The following is a 19190-nucleotide window of genomic DNA, read 5'->3' as shown; positions in this document are numbered from 1 at the left end:
TGTGTGCAGAAACAGCCGTCAAGGAGCTGATCTGTGCAGCAGAAACAAGCTTCAGGTGGATCCACTCAGACCCCCACCCCCCAAGACCTCTGAACCACGTCTCTGATCCACCAGTGACTTAGCAGAAATCATCATCGCTTCCCCCACAATGCACTGCAGCGGCACTACTGAGCGCGCTCCAAACGACTGGAGAACAGGCAAGGAAAAATTGGGTCACACACACACACACACACACACACACACACACACACACACACACACACACACACACACACACACACACACACACACACACACACACGGAGCCTTGTGGGCACCAAACCATAACTAATTCTGTCTTATCTGCTTCTATAAAAAGATCAAAGGAAGCAGCAGAGGAACCACAAACCAGCTCCTACACCGCGTCTGACTGTATTCAGCTCACACACACACTCAGCTCACACACACACACACTTAGGTTTATATATGCTGTGTTTAACCTAACAGGACAGAACACCTGGCAGGTTAGATAGGCCAATTTCTCTTCCTGCTGCTTCACTACAAACCCCAGAATGCACCACTTTAGACCAACTGTCTGTCTCAGTTTAACCTTCAAAAGTCCAACAGGGGGGTCTCTGGTTCTGTTTTAGTCCACCTTGGATTTGACAAGGTCTGGTCTTCTCCCAGACTGAAGATAAACTGTAGGATTTAGGGAGCTTGGCATTTTGTGGCGTTTCCTTTGACTAAACTGGGAACAGGTCCTGAATTTACCGACCTGTACTGTCCCATTTTTTGGTTTTCTTCCATTGGTGTGCCAGACTTACTGATCCGACCCCAGAAAGCCGAGCTACAATTCTACAGACCGTTGATTAGGCTGAAGAATCGTCACTTCCTGTGCGACAGCGGCTGCTGTAATCATGAAGAAGACGAATTGCTGAATGTCTTCCATCGTTGCTCTTTTTTTTACTGAGTTTTTCTTTTTCGATGGATTTATTAGCGGGGTACACTGTGTCGCGCTGCTATGGCGTGACGCTATTAAAGGGGACATATCCTGCTTGTTTCTCCTTTTCTAGACTAGGATGCCTGTAAAGCATTTCTGCCCTCAGTACAAGTCATTTAGTTCCTTCATTGCCCCGCAATAGCATTCTCAATATCCTCATTTTAGGCCATTCTGAAGATCTGGTTGAAACGCTCTGTTTGGAGAATGACCTCCAGTAACCTCTCAACGTCACAGCCCTTTGTGCTCTGATTGGTCAGTTCTATCAGAGGGGCGGAGGGGGTAGAGCCAGGGGGCGATTTTTGCAGCATGGCAGTATTTACAAAATCGCCATATTGAATGGAGCAGACCGAGCGAGTTTGCTGTTTGCCAAAACTTCACCGTAAGGCATTGATAGCACTAATAAAATGTCAGAGTGTAGGATACGTCCTTTTGTATTGGACCCCGAGTCAGACCCGGACGGTTCTGCAGCTCAGGAGGAAGAAAATCCACCTGGACACAGATCATCTCAGGACGCTTCAGTGTGGTGAGTCAAAGCGGTACTGTAACATGTATAGTTTATACGTTTATACTCCGCTCTTGGTGGGTGTATCCCTCGGTGGCGGTTGTTTGACTAACTGACATCACAGAGGAGGAGCTGCTTTATCAGATTGCTCCAATAAAAAGAAAGGATCCTTGTGTCGTCACGAAGGTCGAAACCTTGCGGCCAACTGGAAATGACCTATTTTCAGAGGCATCAAATCTCGTTCTAGGATATCAGAAAAAATACAACATCTCATTTTTTGAAAATTCAGGGGGTGAAAGGTCTTGTTTTCAAATGTATTATATTATATGTAAGTATTAAATCAGGGATCAGCATGATATGTCCCCTTTAAGCAACTGACACAGCTATCAGCATCCAGCTTACCCACCAAGAAGGTCACGGTTGGCTGTGGAAACAAACAGGATCAGGCTTTCTGATCCAACCCGTACCAAACTGGACTGATCCAAACCGGACCACTTGGTGGAAACGAGGCTTTACAGGACTCTTTCAGGTCTAAAAGACTCTCAGGACTCAGCAGGACAGTTGGATGGATCCAGTGACATCACTCAGGTAACTTCTTCAGAAATGTTTTTATTCAAAGACACACACGGAGTTAGGATCATTACGGAAACATCTAGAAGGTGAAGAATCTTCATCTGATTCGTTGAAGTGTTTAATTATTAAAGTGTTATAAATTATCTGCATCTCACTCGTCTTCAGTCGGAGTTTCCTGTTACAGCGAGGACTTCAGCACACTGAGCATGCTCAGTGCAGATTCCACACAACCGTCAAAGTTAGAGTGAGTGAAGGCGTCTCCACCGCACACGAGCAGTGGGCGGTCCAGTAGGGTCATCTGACCCGGACAGTCAGGCACAGAGGTCAGCACCTGCAGGGACAGGAGGGGACATAAATCAAACGCTCCCTCGCTGAGTCGGGGTCAGGGACAGGACGCCACTTTAACCTGCCTCACCTGGGAATACCTCCACTTCTGACACTTCACGCTGCTGGGCTCAGGCAGGTCAGGAAGGAGCTTCTGCAGCTCCTGGAGGACCAGCGGCTGGACCTGCTCCTTCGCCTCCTCCAGGTGCGCCATACCGAACGGGACGCTGGTGTGGACCACGAGGGACGGACCGCGACTGGGACCGTCTGAACGGACAGGGGACAAAACCTGCTGGTTACTCAGAGTCAGATCAGAGGGAGACTCAGGTGAGAGGAGGTGAGGGGTCATACCTGCGTGGCGTTTGCGGGAGTCTGCAGCGATGTAGCAGATGACGGGGTTGTCGGTGACGTAGCGAGCCGCCCAGGGGAAACTGAAGACCACGCCCGGAGGGAAGAAGAGCGCCAACGCAAAACGAGACGAGTACGCGACCCCGTCCAACTGCTGCCTCTGCTGGACCGACAGAACTGGGGGCGGGGTTAGAGCAGGGGGCGGGGTTAGAGCAGGATTTACAGTTCACCATCACTGATAACACTTCAAACTGTTTCTCTGTTATGGTTTTAAAGACAGAACAGTTGCATTGTGGGAAATGTAGGAGCTTTTGTGGTTTTTTTGATTCGAACCAAATGTCTAGCGTGATGTAACTGGTTAATCAGACTGGTTATGGCTCTGTTACTGGTTTAGGTTGGATCACAGCGGGTTATTCTGTGGCTCATGGAAGCTTTAGCAGCTGGTTCACCTGAGCAGGTGAGTCTGGTGGATCTGGATCACCTGTGCTGTAGTTAAAGGCTGGTTAGGGTGGAGCTGGTTTCTCCTCTCCTGTTCTTAAACAGACCTGGTCCTGATGGACACAGACCTGGACTAGTTAGAGGTTAGAGATTTATAGTTATTGACACGCAGGTATAAAACCATCAAACTTGAAGCTGATTGGACGAGAGATGAAGCACATTTCATCGAAACGTCTCTGCAACATTTTCATGATTCACATCCTGATGGAGAAACAAGCTGCAGCCTCATACTGCAGACACACACACACACACACACACACTCAGTGTCTAATAATAACCTGAGTGTGAGTGTGCGTTTCTGTGTGTGAGTGTGTGTGTGAGTGTGTGTGTGTGTGTGGCATGGAGGAAATGGGCGCTGTCCTCTGTCGGCCAATGAAAGGAGCTGAAGATGACATCATCATCATCTTGAGAGAGACACATAGGGAGGGGGCTGTTGTCTCCAGCCCGTACACACACACACACACACACACACACAAATCCAGAAAGTTCTGCAGCTTTTCAGAGGAGAGTGTTAATCATCGACCAATCAGAGACGAGGGAAATGTTTTACCATCTGAGGAGTGTATTGATCCTGTGTGTGTGTAAGCGTGTGTGTGTGTGTTGGCAGGTTTTAACACTCTGCAGTAGGAGGAAGCAGTCATGGCTTTGCCCCGCCAAAGTAAAAGCTCTTAAAGCTGCAGAGCGCGGCCACATGGTCTGTGCTGGGATTGTTTCCTGAATCTTTAACGGTTTACAGAAACCAGCTTCCACGGACGCCACGGCTGCTGCTGCTCGCTCCTCACAGCTGCTGCTGCTCGCTCCTCACAGCTGCTGCTGCCCCCCTGTGGTCAAACACTGCCATCACAGTCAGAACAGTGTGTGTGCTCCTGTTTGTCTTAAAGAGAGCAGAGATGTGTGAAAGCTGATGGAGGAAAGGAGTTTAATCACAGTCGGAGCTTTTATTTCTCTGATCACCTGAACGCCTCACAGACTTTTATTTCTCTGATCACCTGAACGCCTCACAGACTTTTATTTCTCTGATCACCTGAACGCCTCACAGGTGACCTGCTGCTGTTCAATGAGACACAGACTCAGCTCCTTCACTCAGGAATTCTCAGAGTAAATATGAGCTCTGAAGATCAGCTGATCGATAGCGCTGGTTATGTGTTTTGTTTATGTTGTGTGTGTGTGTGTGTTTTGTTTATGTCGTGTGTGTGTGTCTCACTTTCCCCCACGTCCCCCTGCAGCTGCAGGATCTGGGGAACAGGCATGGTCAGAACAACAGCGTCGAATAAATCACTGCCTCCTGCCTTCCTCTGGACCTCCCATGATGCACCGCGGCGGAACAGGCCGGTCACATGATGCTCAAAGAACAAATCAGCTCCTGAGTCACAGACGAGGACGACCAATCAGATCATCAGAGTGTGAGTGGATCAGTATTTGACTCAGGTTTGATGTCCTGAGACTTAGACAGGTGTGTGCGTACCTGACTCAGACAGGAAGTGTTTGACCAGGCTGCACATGCCCAGTGGCGTCATGTAGTCATGGCTTCCATCTTTATGTCTCAGTCCTTCGATCAGAGAGTCCAGAGGAACCAGGACGCCTGAAGAGAGCAGCTCTGAGTAGAAACTAACACACACACATAACTTTCAATATATGGTACGAAGTGATTTAAGGCATCTTGTGAGTGTGTGTGTGTGTGTGTGGTGTGTGTGTGTTACCTGTGGTGGGACTTGGCATACGCCGCTGTGGCTGTGACGTACTGAGCTCCAAGATCAGCTGAGCTACAGGACGAGTCAGGAGGACGAGTCGTGGTCATCCTGCCGCCTGAGACAGGAAACTCCCAGAGTAAATCCCACAGATAGATGAACTCACGGGTATTTATTAGGGCTGTGACATTAACGCGTTAATTAGATTAATTAATTACACCGCACATTAACGCGTCATAAAAATCAACACAAGATTAACTCATTAGCTACCGGCCATTTTCAGAGCATCTTGAACGATCTTTTAAGACCCAAATAATAATGTTTTCTCTGACCATGTAAACACCAAAGTTACTGAAGAAGAGTGGACTTTCTTCTTTTATGTCTCTCTTCCTGTTTTTGGTCAAAAATACAGACAAATCAAACTTTTTTGATTGCGTTCATCTCGGGCGCTCCATCCTTTAATCCTCTCCATGATCTCCATCGTCTTTTCTCACGATGGCGCCGCTCTTTCTCTCTGAGCTACAGTGACACATCCTCAGTTGGAGTGTGAGCTGCCTGAACTTTTCTGACTGTCAGCGTCTCTCTGTGTCTCTGTCATCTCACATCTTCTCCTCATATCCATGCTGAGCTCTCATCCAAAGAGCGCACCGCTCTCAACCACAGTAGTTTACGAGCAGGATTTTGATTGACAAGCTCCACCAGACCCCACCTCCCTCCGCTGAAAAATATAATTTACTTCTATAGACGCAGTAAACAGTAATCGAATGTCAAAGGCAGGGGACACGGACATTTTAATTAATATTGTCCAGTTGAAAAAAAAAGGATTTACAAATCTTCTCTTTTTCGTGTATTCATTCGATTAGTCATACACTATCATTTTGTAATGCCTTAGAATTAAAATTCTTTATGTAGGACCCTAAGCAGATATAAGATTAAAATGACTAATTAGATCAATTAATTACAAATTCTGTAATTAATTAGATTATTTTTTTAATCTTCTGACAGCACTATTTACCACATAACGGCTGATGAAAAACATCTTCTGAACAAAATAAACAGGATTTTGTTGTTTAACTTGCGTATGAGAATATTCAATGATTTAGTCTTCTACCAAAATCTGGTTGAATTGAAAAGTGTTGCTTCTGTTGTTGAATATTGATGTGATTAAAATGTGATTAATTACGATTAATTAATTACAAATGGCATAATTAATTCGATTTTTTTTTAATCAAGTCCCACCACTAGTATTTATACATATTAATTATATAAATATATAAAATGTATCCTGACAAAAATAAAAATTTATTTTAAGTAAATAAAAGCTGCTTCACAGACACCTGTCAGCTACATTACCTCTATAATAACTTTGTATTAAATCTGTTTTACTCAGTCTATGATATCAGCTGATGGCAGAGGTTGTTTTTTACTAAAGGGAAACATCGTTTCAGGATTTTATGAACAGGAAGTCATAAAGGTGTGAACACGGTGTTTGTGGTGTAACCCACAGTCTGAGGGTCAGATGATTTCTAAATGAGGTCCACTAACAGACTAACAGACTAACACAATCCTCTCACCTCACCTGAACTCTCCCCTTGAGACTTTCAGGTGGATCAAAGGATCCAGTTTCTGTCTGAATGTGTTTTAAAATCTGGATTATTTTCAGGACGATGTGAGGACCCGATCCTCCGGACCCTGAATCCTCCAGACCCCCTGTCTGCAGTGAAACCCTGGGTGTGTGAGAGCTCCGGGAGCTCCAGTCTGAAGTTTTCTGGATGAGGTTCTGACTGACTCACCTGCGCCCCTCGCTTTGTCCCAGACCACAATCTGGACTTTATTCTGCATCTCCCTCCTCAGCAGACATGCGCACAAGCTGCCTGTCAGACCCGCTCCCACTATCAGAACGCGGGACATGTTCGGACCGAAGCTGGACTCTCTCAGAAACCTAAACCGGGGCCAAACCGGGTCTAACTGCCCCGGTCTGACATGTCTTTGCACCGCAGCCTCAGAAGTTAAACACGCCTCTGAGGCGGTTATAAAATACCGCGATAACAAGGGACAGACAAAACTATCCCGGGGTGAGGGCGGAAACAACACGAGACTACCAGCGGAGATTTTCAAAATAAAGCTCTGACTGCGTCTACATTAATAGATTATAATAAAATACATCAGAATCAGAATCACCTTAATTTAATTTTCGCCAAGTATTTCTAAGAATACAAGGAATTTGACTCTGGTCTAAACTGCACTCTCTCAGTACAATTGCTGTGAATAGAAAGACACTAGAGAAACACTAAATATTACAAAAAGTAGAAAAATAGAGCTTAAGTAGTAGAGAAAAATAATAAAAATTACAATATTAAATAAAGAACTTTGTAAAGAGTTGAATAAAAGTACATACACAATTTAATTAAAAAAATAAATGTGCACTGAATGGATCCAGACTATCACTGACACACCGATGGGGTATTTATTAAAATAACTGGAATGTTTAGGACTACTCATTGAAGCTTAAAGTGAACTTTAACATGTTTTATTTACTCTGTTGATTACTTTTTAAGTGAGTTTTCAGTAATCTGAATTTCTAATAATCTACAAAAAATTTTGTTTGATATTTTAAAAACTTGGTTCTTGCATAATTAAAGTTTAAAGCATTTATTTTTCTTGGGCTATTTCCTGTTTGAGTTGATTTCATAACGGATAAAAATTTGTTATAAAACTTTTTTTTTTTTTTTTTTTAATGATTTAGCAGAATTCAAACAGTTAACACGGGGCGGTGCGATCGACCAATCACAGAGAGGTACTCCCTCTGACGTCACAGCAGCGCTTCCGTCGAAGAATCCGTCAGATGATCAGAAACATCTCCAGCGAGCTGCAGACAGGTGAGTGTTTACGGATCTGTGTTTACCTGTGTTTATCTCTCACCTGTCCGCGTCATTAACTCTTAATGTTTAAAACTCAGACCGGAAGCGACGCGAGAGTACGTCGTGTTTGTTTTCTGTGTCTAAAGCTCCGAGTCCACGGACTCTGTGAGGGTCTGGGTTCAGGTTTAGAGTTAGTTTTTCTTTGAGTCAGGAGATGATCCGTGTTTCCAAACCTCAGGAGCAAAGAGTGAACATCTGGAGGAAACACAGGATGTTTATGAAGAAATCTGAGTCCAGAGTCTGCAAAGCAAAGTTTTTAATCTTTAAATCTGTCCTGAAACGGGCTGAACATCATGTCCTCAAACAGACTGTAAATAAAACAGGAGGAACAGAGAAAAAACACGAGTTTTATTTTGTTATTTTTTATAAATAACCCCAAAAGAGAGCTAAAGGTCAGATTAAATACATGGAAACTGTTTATAAATGCTGGGAGGGAAACATGCTGTTAGACTGAACTTTAGTCTGTTTGAAAGGTTAAAACTTTAATGAACCAGTCTTGAAAAAGTTGAGGTCTGAGTAAAGATGTAGAAACTTAAAGATTATTATAAAGCAGACAGAAGAAATACTAAGAAGTAGAGATCTGCTCAGATGGATTATTTCTGAACCCAGGCGGTAAACAGATGAAAACAGAGGAACAGTGATAAAACAGGCGTCCTGTGAGCGGTGAGGTCATTGTGTCTAAAGGTCAACCAGAACATCTGATTTTATTCATCTTGGATTTACAGCTTCACAGAGCGGTCAGTGAATGCATCATTTGCCTCACAGGGACACAGTGTCCCCAAAAGTCAGACACAGATCTGAGACCAGACTGCTGCTTTAATTGATCCGTCAGAGCGTCACATGATGTCACATCTGTATGCACACATCTGTCCCAAAAAGTTATCTGAGGTCTGACCCCGAAACACCTCATGTTTCAGCTGGACTGATCAGACCCAGGTCCCTATCAGACCCAGGTCCCTATCAGACCCAGGTCCCTATCAAAGCTCAGGCTGGAGACGTCAACATGAAGCTGAGATAAACTCTCCACACTGAGCTCAAACAGCTGATTCTTTCCGTTCATGGTCCCAAACCTCCTTCTTTAGCAAACATTAGATTTAAAACCCTCTGATCCATCCTCCTGGTTCAGGTCTGTCTGTGATCCTGCTTCAGTTAGAGGCCGCCATGAAAAACGCTGAATCATCTGTGGGAGTTACAAAAGCTCAGCGTCATGCTTGAGGTGGGATGACTGAGGAGAAAGACCAAGAGATATTTCCTCCTCGCTCTGAGCTTCCTTTATTTTTAAACCAGATCAGCTGATTCCTGTAGGTCCTCTGGATCCTCTCTGGCCTCAGTTCCCGTTTCTGGTCCATGTTAAGAGGATCAGGACTCTTTGCGGATGGTTTCAGCCTGTGGAGGTCTGAAGCCTGCGTCTCTGCTCCAACATCTGTTTTTCATCATTTATAAGACCTGTTTGGATCAGAGGGGGTCCTCTTCGTGGGTTAAACCCTGAACCTCCTGAACCCTGATCCTCCTGAGTCCTGAACCCAGGTGATCCTGAGCTCCTGGTTGGCCTCTGCAACTGAAGGTTTTTTAACCCTTTAGTCTCCTCTGTCTCTGAGAAACCACAGAGAAACAGTTAGATGGTCCAGAAACTCAGTCCAAAGAGGCTCTGACGCTCTGACCTTTGACCTCTGACCTTTGACCTCTGACCTTTGAGCTCCTCTAAGAAATGTAAGATTTCAATTGATCTTAGTCTAGAAGCGTGACCCAGATTATCAGACGTCATGTGACTGATGACCTCAGAGAAGAGTCAGGTACAAGTGTGTTCAAGGACACGGGGACAGAGTCTGTAAATTACAGCTTCATGAACAAAGAAAGCTGCTTTAAGTCTGTAATAGAGGTGTGTCGCTTTAATGTTTGTTTACTCCAGTTTAACCACCATATGTGTGTGTGTGTGTGTGTGTGTGTGTCAGACTGAGGATGTTGTGTGTGTTGGTGTGTGTATCGCTGCTGTCCGGTCTGGTCCTTGGCGGTCCAGCTGACAGCAGCTCGTCCAATCAGAGACTCTTTGAAGCTCATCAACGCTTCGATAAACGACAGAAGCTGGACCCTGAAGTACACATGAACATAGTGAGTACACACACACACATAGAGCATAAAACATACACACCACAGGTATCAGAGGTCACATGTCAGTGTTGGCTCCGCCCACATTAACCCTTGCTCCTCCTATCAGTCAGTATCACTGTGTTTTTAACCCTCAGCGCTGACTCACAGGAGCAGACTCACCTTTACCCCTCGTCAATGTCAGCTCTGACCTCTGAAACTAAACAACACAGTCTCCTCACTCTGTCTAATATTATCTGTGTGTGTGTGTGTGTGTGTGTGTGTGTGTGTGTGTGTGTGTGTGTGTGTGTGTGTGTGTGTGTGTGTGTGTGTGTGTGTGTGTGTGCAGTCAGAGATCATCAGGCGGTGGGGGTACCCTGCAGAGGAGCACGAGGTGGTGACAGAGGACGGGTACATCCTGACAGTCAACAGGATCCCACAGGGACTCAGACCCACCACAGGTCTGTGACACACACACACACACACACACACACACACACACACCCTCTGTGGTCTGACAGTTATTCTGGGTGAGGTCGTGGTGCATTCACTGACCCTCTGTAAGGTTTGTTTTGATGTATGTGAAAAATCTGAGAACAGGAAGTGAAAGTGTGATTTTCCTCCTGAGAGTGTGTTGGTGGAGCGTGTGGTGGGTTTATTTAAAGAAAGCAGAAGTTAAAAAAGAAGAAGAAGTTCCCAGATTAACCACCGGACACAAACGCATCACATGTCAGATTCCCAGAGGACGACCTGAACACGTCTGTTTGGAAATCTTTCCTCGCCAGGCGTGCGTCCCGTGGTCTTCCTGCAGCACGGTCTCCTGGCGGCGGGCAGTAACTGGATCACGAACCCTCCAAACACGAGCCTGGGCTACGTGCTGGCTGACGCCGGCTACGACGTGTGGCTGGGGAACAGCCGAGGGAACACCTGGTCCAGGAAACACCAGAGCCTCAGACCAGACCAGGATGAGTACTGGAGGTTCAGGTAAGAACACCTGGACCAGGAACAGACTCAGATACTGTTCTACCTCTAACTCTGTGTGTGTGTATGTGTGTGTGTGTGTGTGTGTGTGTGTGTGTGTGTGTGTGTAGCTATGATGAGATGGCTCTGAAGGATCTCCCGGCCGTCGTGGACTACATCCTGAAGACGACGGCTCAGGAACAGATCTACTACATCGGACACTCTCAGGGCACCACGATAGGTAACACACACACACACACACACACACACACACACACACATTCTTACACACACTAACACACACTTCTCTAAAACCTCCCTCTCTGTTGTATTTCCCAGCATTCATAGCGTTCTCCTCGCTGCCTGAGCTGTCCAGTAAGATCAAGCTCTACGTGGGTCTGGCTCCCGTAGCGACGGTCCAGTTCACCCAGAGTCCGATGACCAAACTGTCCGTGTTCCCCGAGTTCCTCATCTGGGTCAGAACCAAACCCGTCACCTGCCGACAGTTCTTCGTGATCCTTCAGGTCCTGGTTCAGCTGGACTAAAGACCTCTCCTGTGGTCTGGTTTCTTTCAGGACCTGTTCGGCAGACAGGACTTCCTGCCTCAGAGTCACATGATCGAGTGGTTTGCAGAACACGTGTGTGCTAAGCATGTTCTCAGCGAGCTGTGTGGGAACGTGTTCTTCGTCCTCTGCGGCTTTGACGAGAAAAACCTCAACGTGGTGAGAGTCAGGATCCTGGTCACCAGAGTACACATGAGACCGGGTCCATCAGGTGTTCACTCCGTCTGTGTTTCCCTGTTTCTCTGCAGAGCCGGACTCCGGTCTACACCACCCACTGTCCTGCTGGGACCTCAGTCCAGAACATGGTCCACTGGTCCCAGGTAGGGCACACACACAAACAGGTTTACCCACAGACATGAGGACCAATCAGCAGCTGTCTGCGGTCCACACAGACTTCCTGTTCGCCTCTTGCCCTTCAAAATAAAATTAAACCTGATTGGTGTAAACAAAGCGTGTGAACCTCAAACAGCTGATGGGTGTCAGAGTCTGTGATCGGGGTCTTTGTGTGTCTCCAGGCGGTCCACGGAGGACGCTTGATGGCCTTTGACTTTGGACCTGCAGGAAACATGAAGCACTACAACCAGGTGAGACTCTACCTGAGCTGACCCCACACGTTAACCTCCCTAAAGATCATTTTCCTGAAAACAAAACTCATCCTGTCTGTCTTCTGCTGGTCCCGCCCTCAGACCACGCCCCCAGAGTACCGGGTCCAGGACATGAAGGTTCCCACTGCCCTGTTCTCAGGGGGACAGGATACGCTGGCGGACCCCAAAGATGTGGCGATCCTCCTCACTCAGGTCAGTGTGAGGTCTGATCCAGATCACAGGTCTGTGACGCGCTGTCTGCCTCTGGTGGACGTCAGAGGAACTGCAGCTCCACAGGCTGCAGATCTGAGGCTGCTGATTGGTTCAGGAGCAGTGACTCATTAGTGTGTGAGGATCAGTCATGTGACTATGAGCTGTGGTAAAACACTCATTAACTGGTGCTCGTTAGGGTCCACATCACAATGACATCACACCCAGGTGTTCACACTGACACAGGTAAAGGAGGGATTCTAACTGACGCTCTGAGGCTGAGGTCCTCATCGTCTCACACAGACACACTGAATACACCAACACCTTCATGACATCACAACTCATCACACCTGTCTGTCTCTCTTCACCTGTCTGTCTGCCTGCAGGTGTCTAACCTGGTCTTCCATAAACACATCCCTCACTGGGACCACTTGGACTTTATTTGGGGTCTGGATGCTCCAGAGGAGATGTTTTCCAGCATCTTGGATCTGCTGCAGAAATACCAGTAGAGGGCGCCACATGGACTCTTTGTGTGCACATGAGTGCGTGTGTGTGTGTGTGTGTGTGAGAGGGAGAAACTGTGATGCTGGAAAACACTTTTAGTACAAACAGAGGTCCACAGGTTAATGTGATGGAGGTTTTAACGAGGAAAGTTCGAACAAATATTTTTTACCTGAGAAAGTGTGTGTGTGCAAGTGTGTGTGTGCAAGTGTGTGTGTGTGTGTTCTGTTCTTTACTTGAAGATTTTGATTTTATAATGCTTTATTCTTTAGTCTTTAAGTTCACTTCTCTGTTCAATCATCACTAACTTCCTGAAACTTTAAATAACTTTTAATAACTTTTAATCTTTTTACCTGAGAACGTGTCTTAAACACTGTCCTGTGATTGGTCAGTGGGACAAGCAGAACCCGCCTCTCTTCATACAAACATTACTTAATGGAAACCGTCCCTGAGTGTGGAGAAGCTGAACTCTGAGCCTGTTGGAGCAGTTTATGTTTTTATTCCTGGTTTTAAAACTGTCTGATCACAGCGCCACCTGGAGGCTGTTGAAGGAACTGCAGCAGCAGCTCCGAGGCTGCTGATTGGTCAGGGATGAACGAGCTAACGTTAGCCTGATTGATATCTGTTTAACACTCTAAATCATGTGCCTTGATTCCTGATGGGCGGGGCTTGTTCTCTGTATCACCTGATGTCTGTACACCTGCTTTGATTAAACTGAATGCTCCTCACAGACACACACACCTCTTCACTCATTCATTCATCTTAGATTTATTCATTCAGAGCAGAGCACGGGGTCGTGTTGGAGAACAGAGAGCAGAGATTTGAAATGTTTCACCTGTTTTTATTTTTGACTCTTTCTGTTTCCTGTCTCGTGTGTGTGTGTGTGTGAAACAGCTAGCATACAAACAGTTATTTGAACAGCAAACGCTAACAGGAGCTAGGTGTGTAAGCAGAGCTTAGCTAGTTGCGTAAAGGAAATGATTAGCCTAGCATAGCACAGAGGGATGAGTTGTGTATGATCTGAAGCAATGACATCTCTGAACTCAGACTGACGTTAGCTATGAAACACAAACCATGTTTTTATGTGTGAGTTGGTAAAAATGAGTTTTCCTCTGCGGGTCGGTGAAACTTTCTTTGATTTTTCCAGAAGCTAGACTCAGAAATTTAGTAAAACATGACAGCTAGCGTTGAAACATGACACCAAAATCATTAAATTATAAAAAGTGTGGTTAAGGTCTCAGTGAGCTAACGTTGAAGTTAGCATGAAGCTAACAGCTGCAGTGATCTCTCATGGGGAGGATTCTTGACACACTAAAGGTTCCTCTTCGTCTTCCTAATGCTGCTGCATGTTTTCAGTGTCTTAAATAAACTTTTTCTTTAAATATTTGACCTGAATCTGACAAAGTCCATCAGAGCCGCTCTGACAGGACTTAATGTAACAGGACTAGAGTGGATCTAGTTTTCTGGCTGTCCTTGGCTCTTTCTCAGCAGGACGATGATCTTCTTGAACTTTTTCCTGATGGCGATGTCGAGCGGCGTCTCTCCATCCTGAAGGAGGAGAGCAAACAGGAGTCAGGACGAGCTGTGAGGAGCTCCTCAGCTCACCGTGCGTCTCTGCTCTCACCTTGTTTCTGATCTCGGTCTTAACGTTTCGCTCCAGCAGCAAAGGAACCAGACGATGGTTCTTCCTCAGACACAGGTAATGAAGAGCTGTGTTTCCTCTCTGAGCAGAACACACACACACACAGGGTCACAACACAGTCAAAACACACACACACACCAGGTGAAGGTGAATGTTGGATTCAGATGAAACAGGAGGATGAGAAATCTCTCACATAGTCGACTGCGTTGATGTTCACTTTACTCCTCAGCACCTCCTTCATCAGAGCCGCGTGTCGTCTGTGTTTCTGCAGCTGGAAACACACACACACACACACACACACGTTATGCACACATGTCATCCTTTACAATTCATCTTCCCTCATCGAGCAGGGCGAGGTACCATGAGGAAGTATCCGAGCAGCAGGATGGGCATCAGGATGGTGATCATGAGATAATCCAGCAGAGAGAAGCTCCTCCTGGACACATAGTGCAGACAGTTCCTCTGTTTCTGTAACACACACACACACACACACACACACACACACACACACACACACACACACACAGCTTTAATACAGGGCCCAGTTGAGCTCATCATCCTGACGTCAGCAGGTGAACACACCTTGTTGGTCAGGTGCACGTTGGCCCTGTTCTCCATCAGGTACTTGACCACCCTCTGGTTTCCACGGCGACAGGCTGCGATGAGGGGCGTGTCCCCGTTTTGCTCCTCCTGAACGTTCAGCAGAGACGGGTCCTTCTTCAGGATTTGGTACAGCTGCTGGACATCCCCATCGTACGCAGACTGACAGGCCGGCTGGAGGGAGAGCGATTCAGTGATTCACTGAGTCTTTGATTCACTGAGTCTTTGATTCATTGATTCATTTCTGTCTGTCAAAGTCAGGTTGTTGCATTCTGACAGTTTCATCTTCAAGCAAAGCGTAGATGTGTTTTGCTCTTAAGCAACAGGAGTTAAGTACGGTGGCCCTAAGGGACAAAAAGCTGCAACTAAAAATTACAGAGAAGGTTTTTGACCATTTTTTGATCAAAAATTTAGGTTTTAGCTTGAGATCAGGTGAGTTTGTCTCGGTCTGCATCAGATTAATGAACAGAAACAGGAAGTTACTGAACAAAACACTTTAAAGTGTTTACACACACTTTGCATAGAGACTAAACACACACACACACACACACACACACAGTTGTTATCAGACCTTTAAATAAACCAGTCTAACCAGGCCTGTGTTCAGAGTGGACACACACACCTGAGGGTGTTTGTGTGTCTTCCTGTGAGGACCCCCTCAGGTTAACAATCACACAATCACACACACACAGACACACACACAGACACATTAAGAGCACAACAATTTAAAGTTTTGAATGATTCATTCAGACAGACAGACAGACAGGCCCCGCCAAAGTAAAAGTACTTAACTGCACCGTGAGAGCTAATTAGCCCGCAGGGAGCAACCGAACAGGTCAGAGGACATTTTAGCACAACAAACTGCAACAAACATCACAAACTACAACAAAACTACCACAAACAATCACAAACAGGAAACAAAAGAAGACAGAAGAGACTGGAAGTATGAATAAAGTCAGACAGAGAGGTTGAGTCTGTTTCTAATCTTCACATTTTTCACATTTTTCTATCCATGTGTTCAGAAACTCCTGATGATCACTTCCAGCTGAGAGGAGCCACGCTCTACCTGCTGATCACACCTGAGAGGGGCCCTGAACATGGACAGGTAAGACCCTGACCCTGGACACAGACAGGTGAGACCCTGACTCAGTGATCTGGTCTCTCTGACACACTCAGAGCTGAATCAGCGGGTGTTGAAATCAGTTTGTTCTGAGCGTCAGAGCTCAGGAGACTCAGCACATTCAGCTCATGATCAACTCCAGCTGTGACGAAGAGCCAGAACATACTCCAAACACACACACACACACACACTGAGACGTGGGATTGGAGGATGAAATTCACAGGATGGATAAGCAGAGAGTTCACTCTCCACCAAAGGTTTTAATCACAGACTGTCCAACAACGCTGTGACATCATCTCTGTGACTGTCACCCTGTCACCCTGTCACCCCCTCACCCTGTCACCCTGTCACCCCCTCACCCTGTCACCCTGTCACCCTGTCATACCCTCATCCTGTCATCATGGAGCAGAAGTTTGAGCTCCTGCTCCATAAACTTCAGTTTCTCTCTCAAAGTTCAGTCAGCGAGTTAAAAATGTGGAGAAACAGATTTACACAGTTAAAGAGAGAGTTCCCCTCTGATTAAACAACACACACACATTAACACATTCACTAATTAACACACAGTCATTAATACACACTCAATAACACACTGGCATCAGTCCACTGAGTTCCCGCCGAGACAATCTGTCAGTAGGTGAGTCCAGGTAAAGTCTCTCTCTTCTACACACACACACACACACACACACACACACACACACACACACACACACACACACACACACACACACACACACACACACCGGTCAAATTAATTAAATTCGAGGCTTCAGATCAAACACTTTGACTTCTCACCTCGGAGTAAACCAGACCCATGACCGCCGGCACGAACACACCTGGAGAAGTGAAGTTACACAAGCCGACCTGCGACACTTCCGCTTTTTCCTATCAAAATAAAGGTAAATCCATCTCAGTCACTCTTCATCTTTATTTCATCATTATCTCAAATAATAGGATCAATCCCTCCATGTAAAACAAAATAAGACAAAAAAATACAAAAAATGATGAAAATAATAATAAAGGCATACAAAAAATAAATAAATGAATAAATAATAACAATAATAATAATAGAAAAAATAAATAAACAAATCTAACAATAAAAATGATAAAAACTAACTAACTAACCAAATAAATGATTAAATAAATAAAATAATAATAATAATAATAATAATGATAATAATAATAATAATAATAATAATAATAGTAATTATAATAATAATAATAATAATAATAATAATAATAATAAAAATAATAGAAAAAATAAATAAATAAATCTAACAATAAAAATGATAAAAACAAACTTACTAGCCAAATAAATGAATAAATAAATAAAATAATAAAATAATAATAATAATAATAATAATAATAATAATAATAATAATAATAATAATAATGATTATTATTATTATTATTATTATTATTATTATTATTATTATTATTATTATTATTATTATTATGAAAGCCCGAAGTTAAAATTTATGAAAATACTCGTTTTGGTGTATTTTATTTCATTAATCAAAGGAAACTTTTAAAACTTAACTTTAACAATAGGACATTTCAAAAATATTTATACTCACAAATGCTGTAAAAGGTGAAGTGCATAATAAAGTATAAAAAATGTTCATATACTTTCCAAAATGATTCACTTATTCACAATAGAAAACGATTAATTCAAAATCAAAATATAGTCACCGTCCTCTTCAAAATGCCAGTGCCTTTATTTTGTAGAGAACACTTCCTTTCTGTGTGTTATCATGTGTAACTCGACGTATTGACGTCACTGTTCACACCTGCTCTGAGTCGGAGCTCACGCGTAAACTCTGTTTCTGTGTTTAGAAACAGCCTGTTTCTGATCAATGAGCTGATCGATAACCTGCTATCGCTTCATCTTCACTTCCTGTTTCTAGCTGTAACTGTTAAACTCAGCTCACCTGAGACAAGCTGACACAAGCTGCAGGTAACAGGAAGTACGTCCCAGCCCCAATAAGGCCTGGAGCTTAACTGAAAAGAGCGAACAACAGGACGAGACATGAAGAGGTATCAGCTCAGATCACTCACACCTGAGAACACACCTGACCTAACGCCAGCTGACCTACAGGTGGCAGCAGTGAGGGCATTCTCATCATTGACATAATGCTGAGCTGTGAGTATGAGGGAGAAAACAGAAGAAAAGTCTTTAAACCAAACTTTCAATTGTGTCGATCTGAAGTTTGACTTTGGATTGAAACTCTTTTAATCTATGGGAGCCAGGAGAAACATGTGTTAATATTTCCTGATTTAAAGGCCAAATTAAAGGTTTAATGGAATCAGTAGTCTCTGAAAATCAAACATGTGATGATAAGCAGCGTCCAGCAGGGGGAGACAGAGCTCAAATTACGGCAGATGGACCGCGCACTGCATTGTTCTTTTCTTAAACATCATTTTATGAAACATTTAGTGATTAAAAATATGTGAAACCTTAAATTTTCCTCAAACAACCTGATTACTCATGATTGTTTTTGTTGGTTTTGCTCTTTTTTTTTAGAAACCGTGAGAATATTTACATCCTGAGCAGAGCAGTTTTTTAAAAAAAATATTTTTTTAATTGATAGATTATTTTCAGCAGAAGAAAAGCTTTAAGACAATATAATTTGTTATTATTATTTTTATTATTATTATTATTATTATTATTATTATTATTATTATTATTGTTATTATTTATTATTATGTTTATTGTTATATTTTTTATTATTTCTAATATAATTCATATGATTAATACTATTATTATTATTATCATTATCATTATTATTATTATTATTATTATTATTATTATTATTATTATTATAAGTAGTAGTAGTAGTAGTTGCAGTTGTAGTAGTAGTAGTAGTAGTTTACAGTCAGGCAAATATGTCAGAGTGAGATGTCAGCACAGGCCGGCTGTATTCCTTTCCCCAGCAGCTTTGCGCATGTGCAGAGCCATACCTCCATAGAAGCCTGAGGTCTGTAGTGAGTGCTCTTGTCGCAGAGAGGATCTTTGATCAGCAGCGCAGCTTTCAGCCATTTTACCAGCTGCTCCATCACATCTGCTTCATCACGTTCACACCACGACCCGACTC

The 19190-nt window shown here is 44.1% G+C and overlaps 3 protein-coding genes across 5 annotated transcripts; 1 reads left to right on the top strand and 2 right to left on the bottom strand.

Annotated features, from left to right (window-relative positions):
• Positions 1-2097: 2097 nt before the first annotated feature.
• On the bottom strand, positions 2098-6936 carry rnls (renalase, FAD-dependent amine oxidase). Its single transcript, XM_074662692.1, has 7 exons — positions 6706-6936; positions 4925-5030; positions 4690-4832; positions 4429-4587; positions 2730-2903; positions 2470-2645; positions 2098-2385 (listed from the first exon to the last, which is right to left on the bottom strand). The coding sequence occupies exons 1-7, from the start codon at positions 6821-6823 to the stop codon at positions 2233-2235; spliced, it is 1029 nt and encodes a 342-aa protein (XP_074518793.1). The 5' UTR covers positions 6824-6936; the 3' UTR covers positions 2098-2232.
• A 728-nt stretch (positions 6937-7664) lies between these two features.
• lipf (lipase, gastric) lies at positions 7665-13578 on the top strand. The gene is made up of 11 exons (XM_074662690.1): positions 7665-7791; positions 9786-9942; positions 10268-10379; positions 10704-10902; positions 11010-11119; positions 11218-11354; positions 11454-11600; positions 11690-11761; positions 11957-12025; positions 12128-12238; positions 12622-13578. Exons 2-11 carry the CDS (start codon positions 9793-9795, stop codon positions 12742-12744), a joined length of 1230 nt encoding a protein of 409 aa, XP_074518791.1. The 5' UTR covers positions 7665-7791; positions 9786-9792; the 3' UTR covers positions 12745-13578.
• Positions 13579-13584: 6 nt separating this feature from the next.
• On the bottom strand, positions 13585-19182 carry ankrd22 (ankyrin repeat domain 22). 3 transcript variants are annotated; one of them, XM_074662693.1, is made up of 7 exons: positions 19057-19166; positions 16891-16980; positions 14961-15152; positions 14739-14846; positions 14572-14649; positions 14361-14459; positions 13585-14284 (listed from the first exon to the last, which is right to left on the bottom strand). In XM_074662693.1, exons 1-7 carry the CDS (start codon positions 19150-19152, stop codon positions 14192-14194), a joined length of 756 nt encoding a protein of 251 aa, XP_074518794.1. In that variant the 5' UTR covers positions 19153-19166; the 3' UTR covers positions 13585-14191. The 3 variants fall into 3 exon arrangements, with proteins under 3 accessions (XP_074518794.1, XP_074518796.1, XP_074518797.1); XM_074662696.1 differs by lacking the exon at positions 19057-19166 and adding an exon at positions 18027-18087 and having other exon boundaries at positions 13589-14284; XM_074662695.1 differs by lacking the exon at positions 16891-16980 and having other exon boundaries at positions 19057-19182.
• Positions 19183-19190: the final 8 nt, after the last annotated feature.

This window comes from Halichoeres trimaculatus, unplaced genomic scaffold, assembly GCF_033239565.1.
Source record: "Halichoeres trimaculatus isolate MK-OKI-2021-1 unplaced genomic scaffold, fHalTri1.1 fHalTri1_scaffold_23, whole genome shotgun sequence".
NCBI lineage: Eukaryota > Metazoa > Chordata > Actinopteri > Labriformes > Labridae > Halichoeres > Halichoeres trimaculatus.
This window is presented reverse-complemented; position numbering and strand designations above follow the sequence as displayed.

Coding starts and splice junctions, on each gene's coding strand:
- rnls (XM_074662692.1), bottom strand. CDS start 6,823: ATGTCCCGCGTTCTGATAGTGGGAGCGGGTCTGACAGGCAGCTTGTGC. Junction 4,833..4,924: donor TATGCCAAGTCCCACCACAG/GTAACACACACA, acceptor TGTGTGTGTTAG/TTTCTACTCAGAGCTGCTCT. Junction 2,904..4,428: donor GCAGGGGGACGTGGGGGAAA/GTGAGACACACA, acceptor CCCCGCCCCCAG/TTCTGTCGGTCCAGCAGAGG.
- lipf (XM_074662690.1), top strand. CDS start 9,793: ATGTTGTGTGTGTTGGTGTGTGTATCGCTGCTGTCCGGTCTGGTCCTT. Junction 11,120..11,217: donor CTCTCAGGGCACCACGATAG/GTAACACACACA, acceptor TGTATTTCCCAG/CATTCATAGCGTTCTCCTCG. Junction 11,762..11,956: donor ACATGGTCCACTGGTCCCAG/GTAGGGCACACA, acceptor GTGTGTCTCCAG/GCGGTCCACGGAGGACGCTT.
- ankrd22 (XM_074662693.1), bottom strand. CDS start 19,152: ATGGAGCAGCTGGTAAAATGGCTGAAAGCTGCGCTGCTGATCAAAGAT. Junction 14,650..14,738: donor TGCTCGGATACTTCCTCATG/GTACCTCGCCCT, acceptor GTGTGTTTCCAG/CTGCAGAAACACAGACGACA. Junction 14,285..14,360: donor AGACCGAGATCAGAAACAAG/GTGAGAGCAGAG, acceptor CTCCTCCTTCAG/GATGGAGAGACGCCGCTCGA.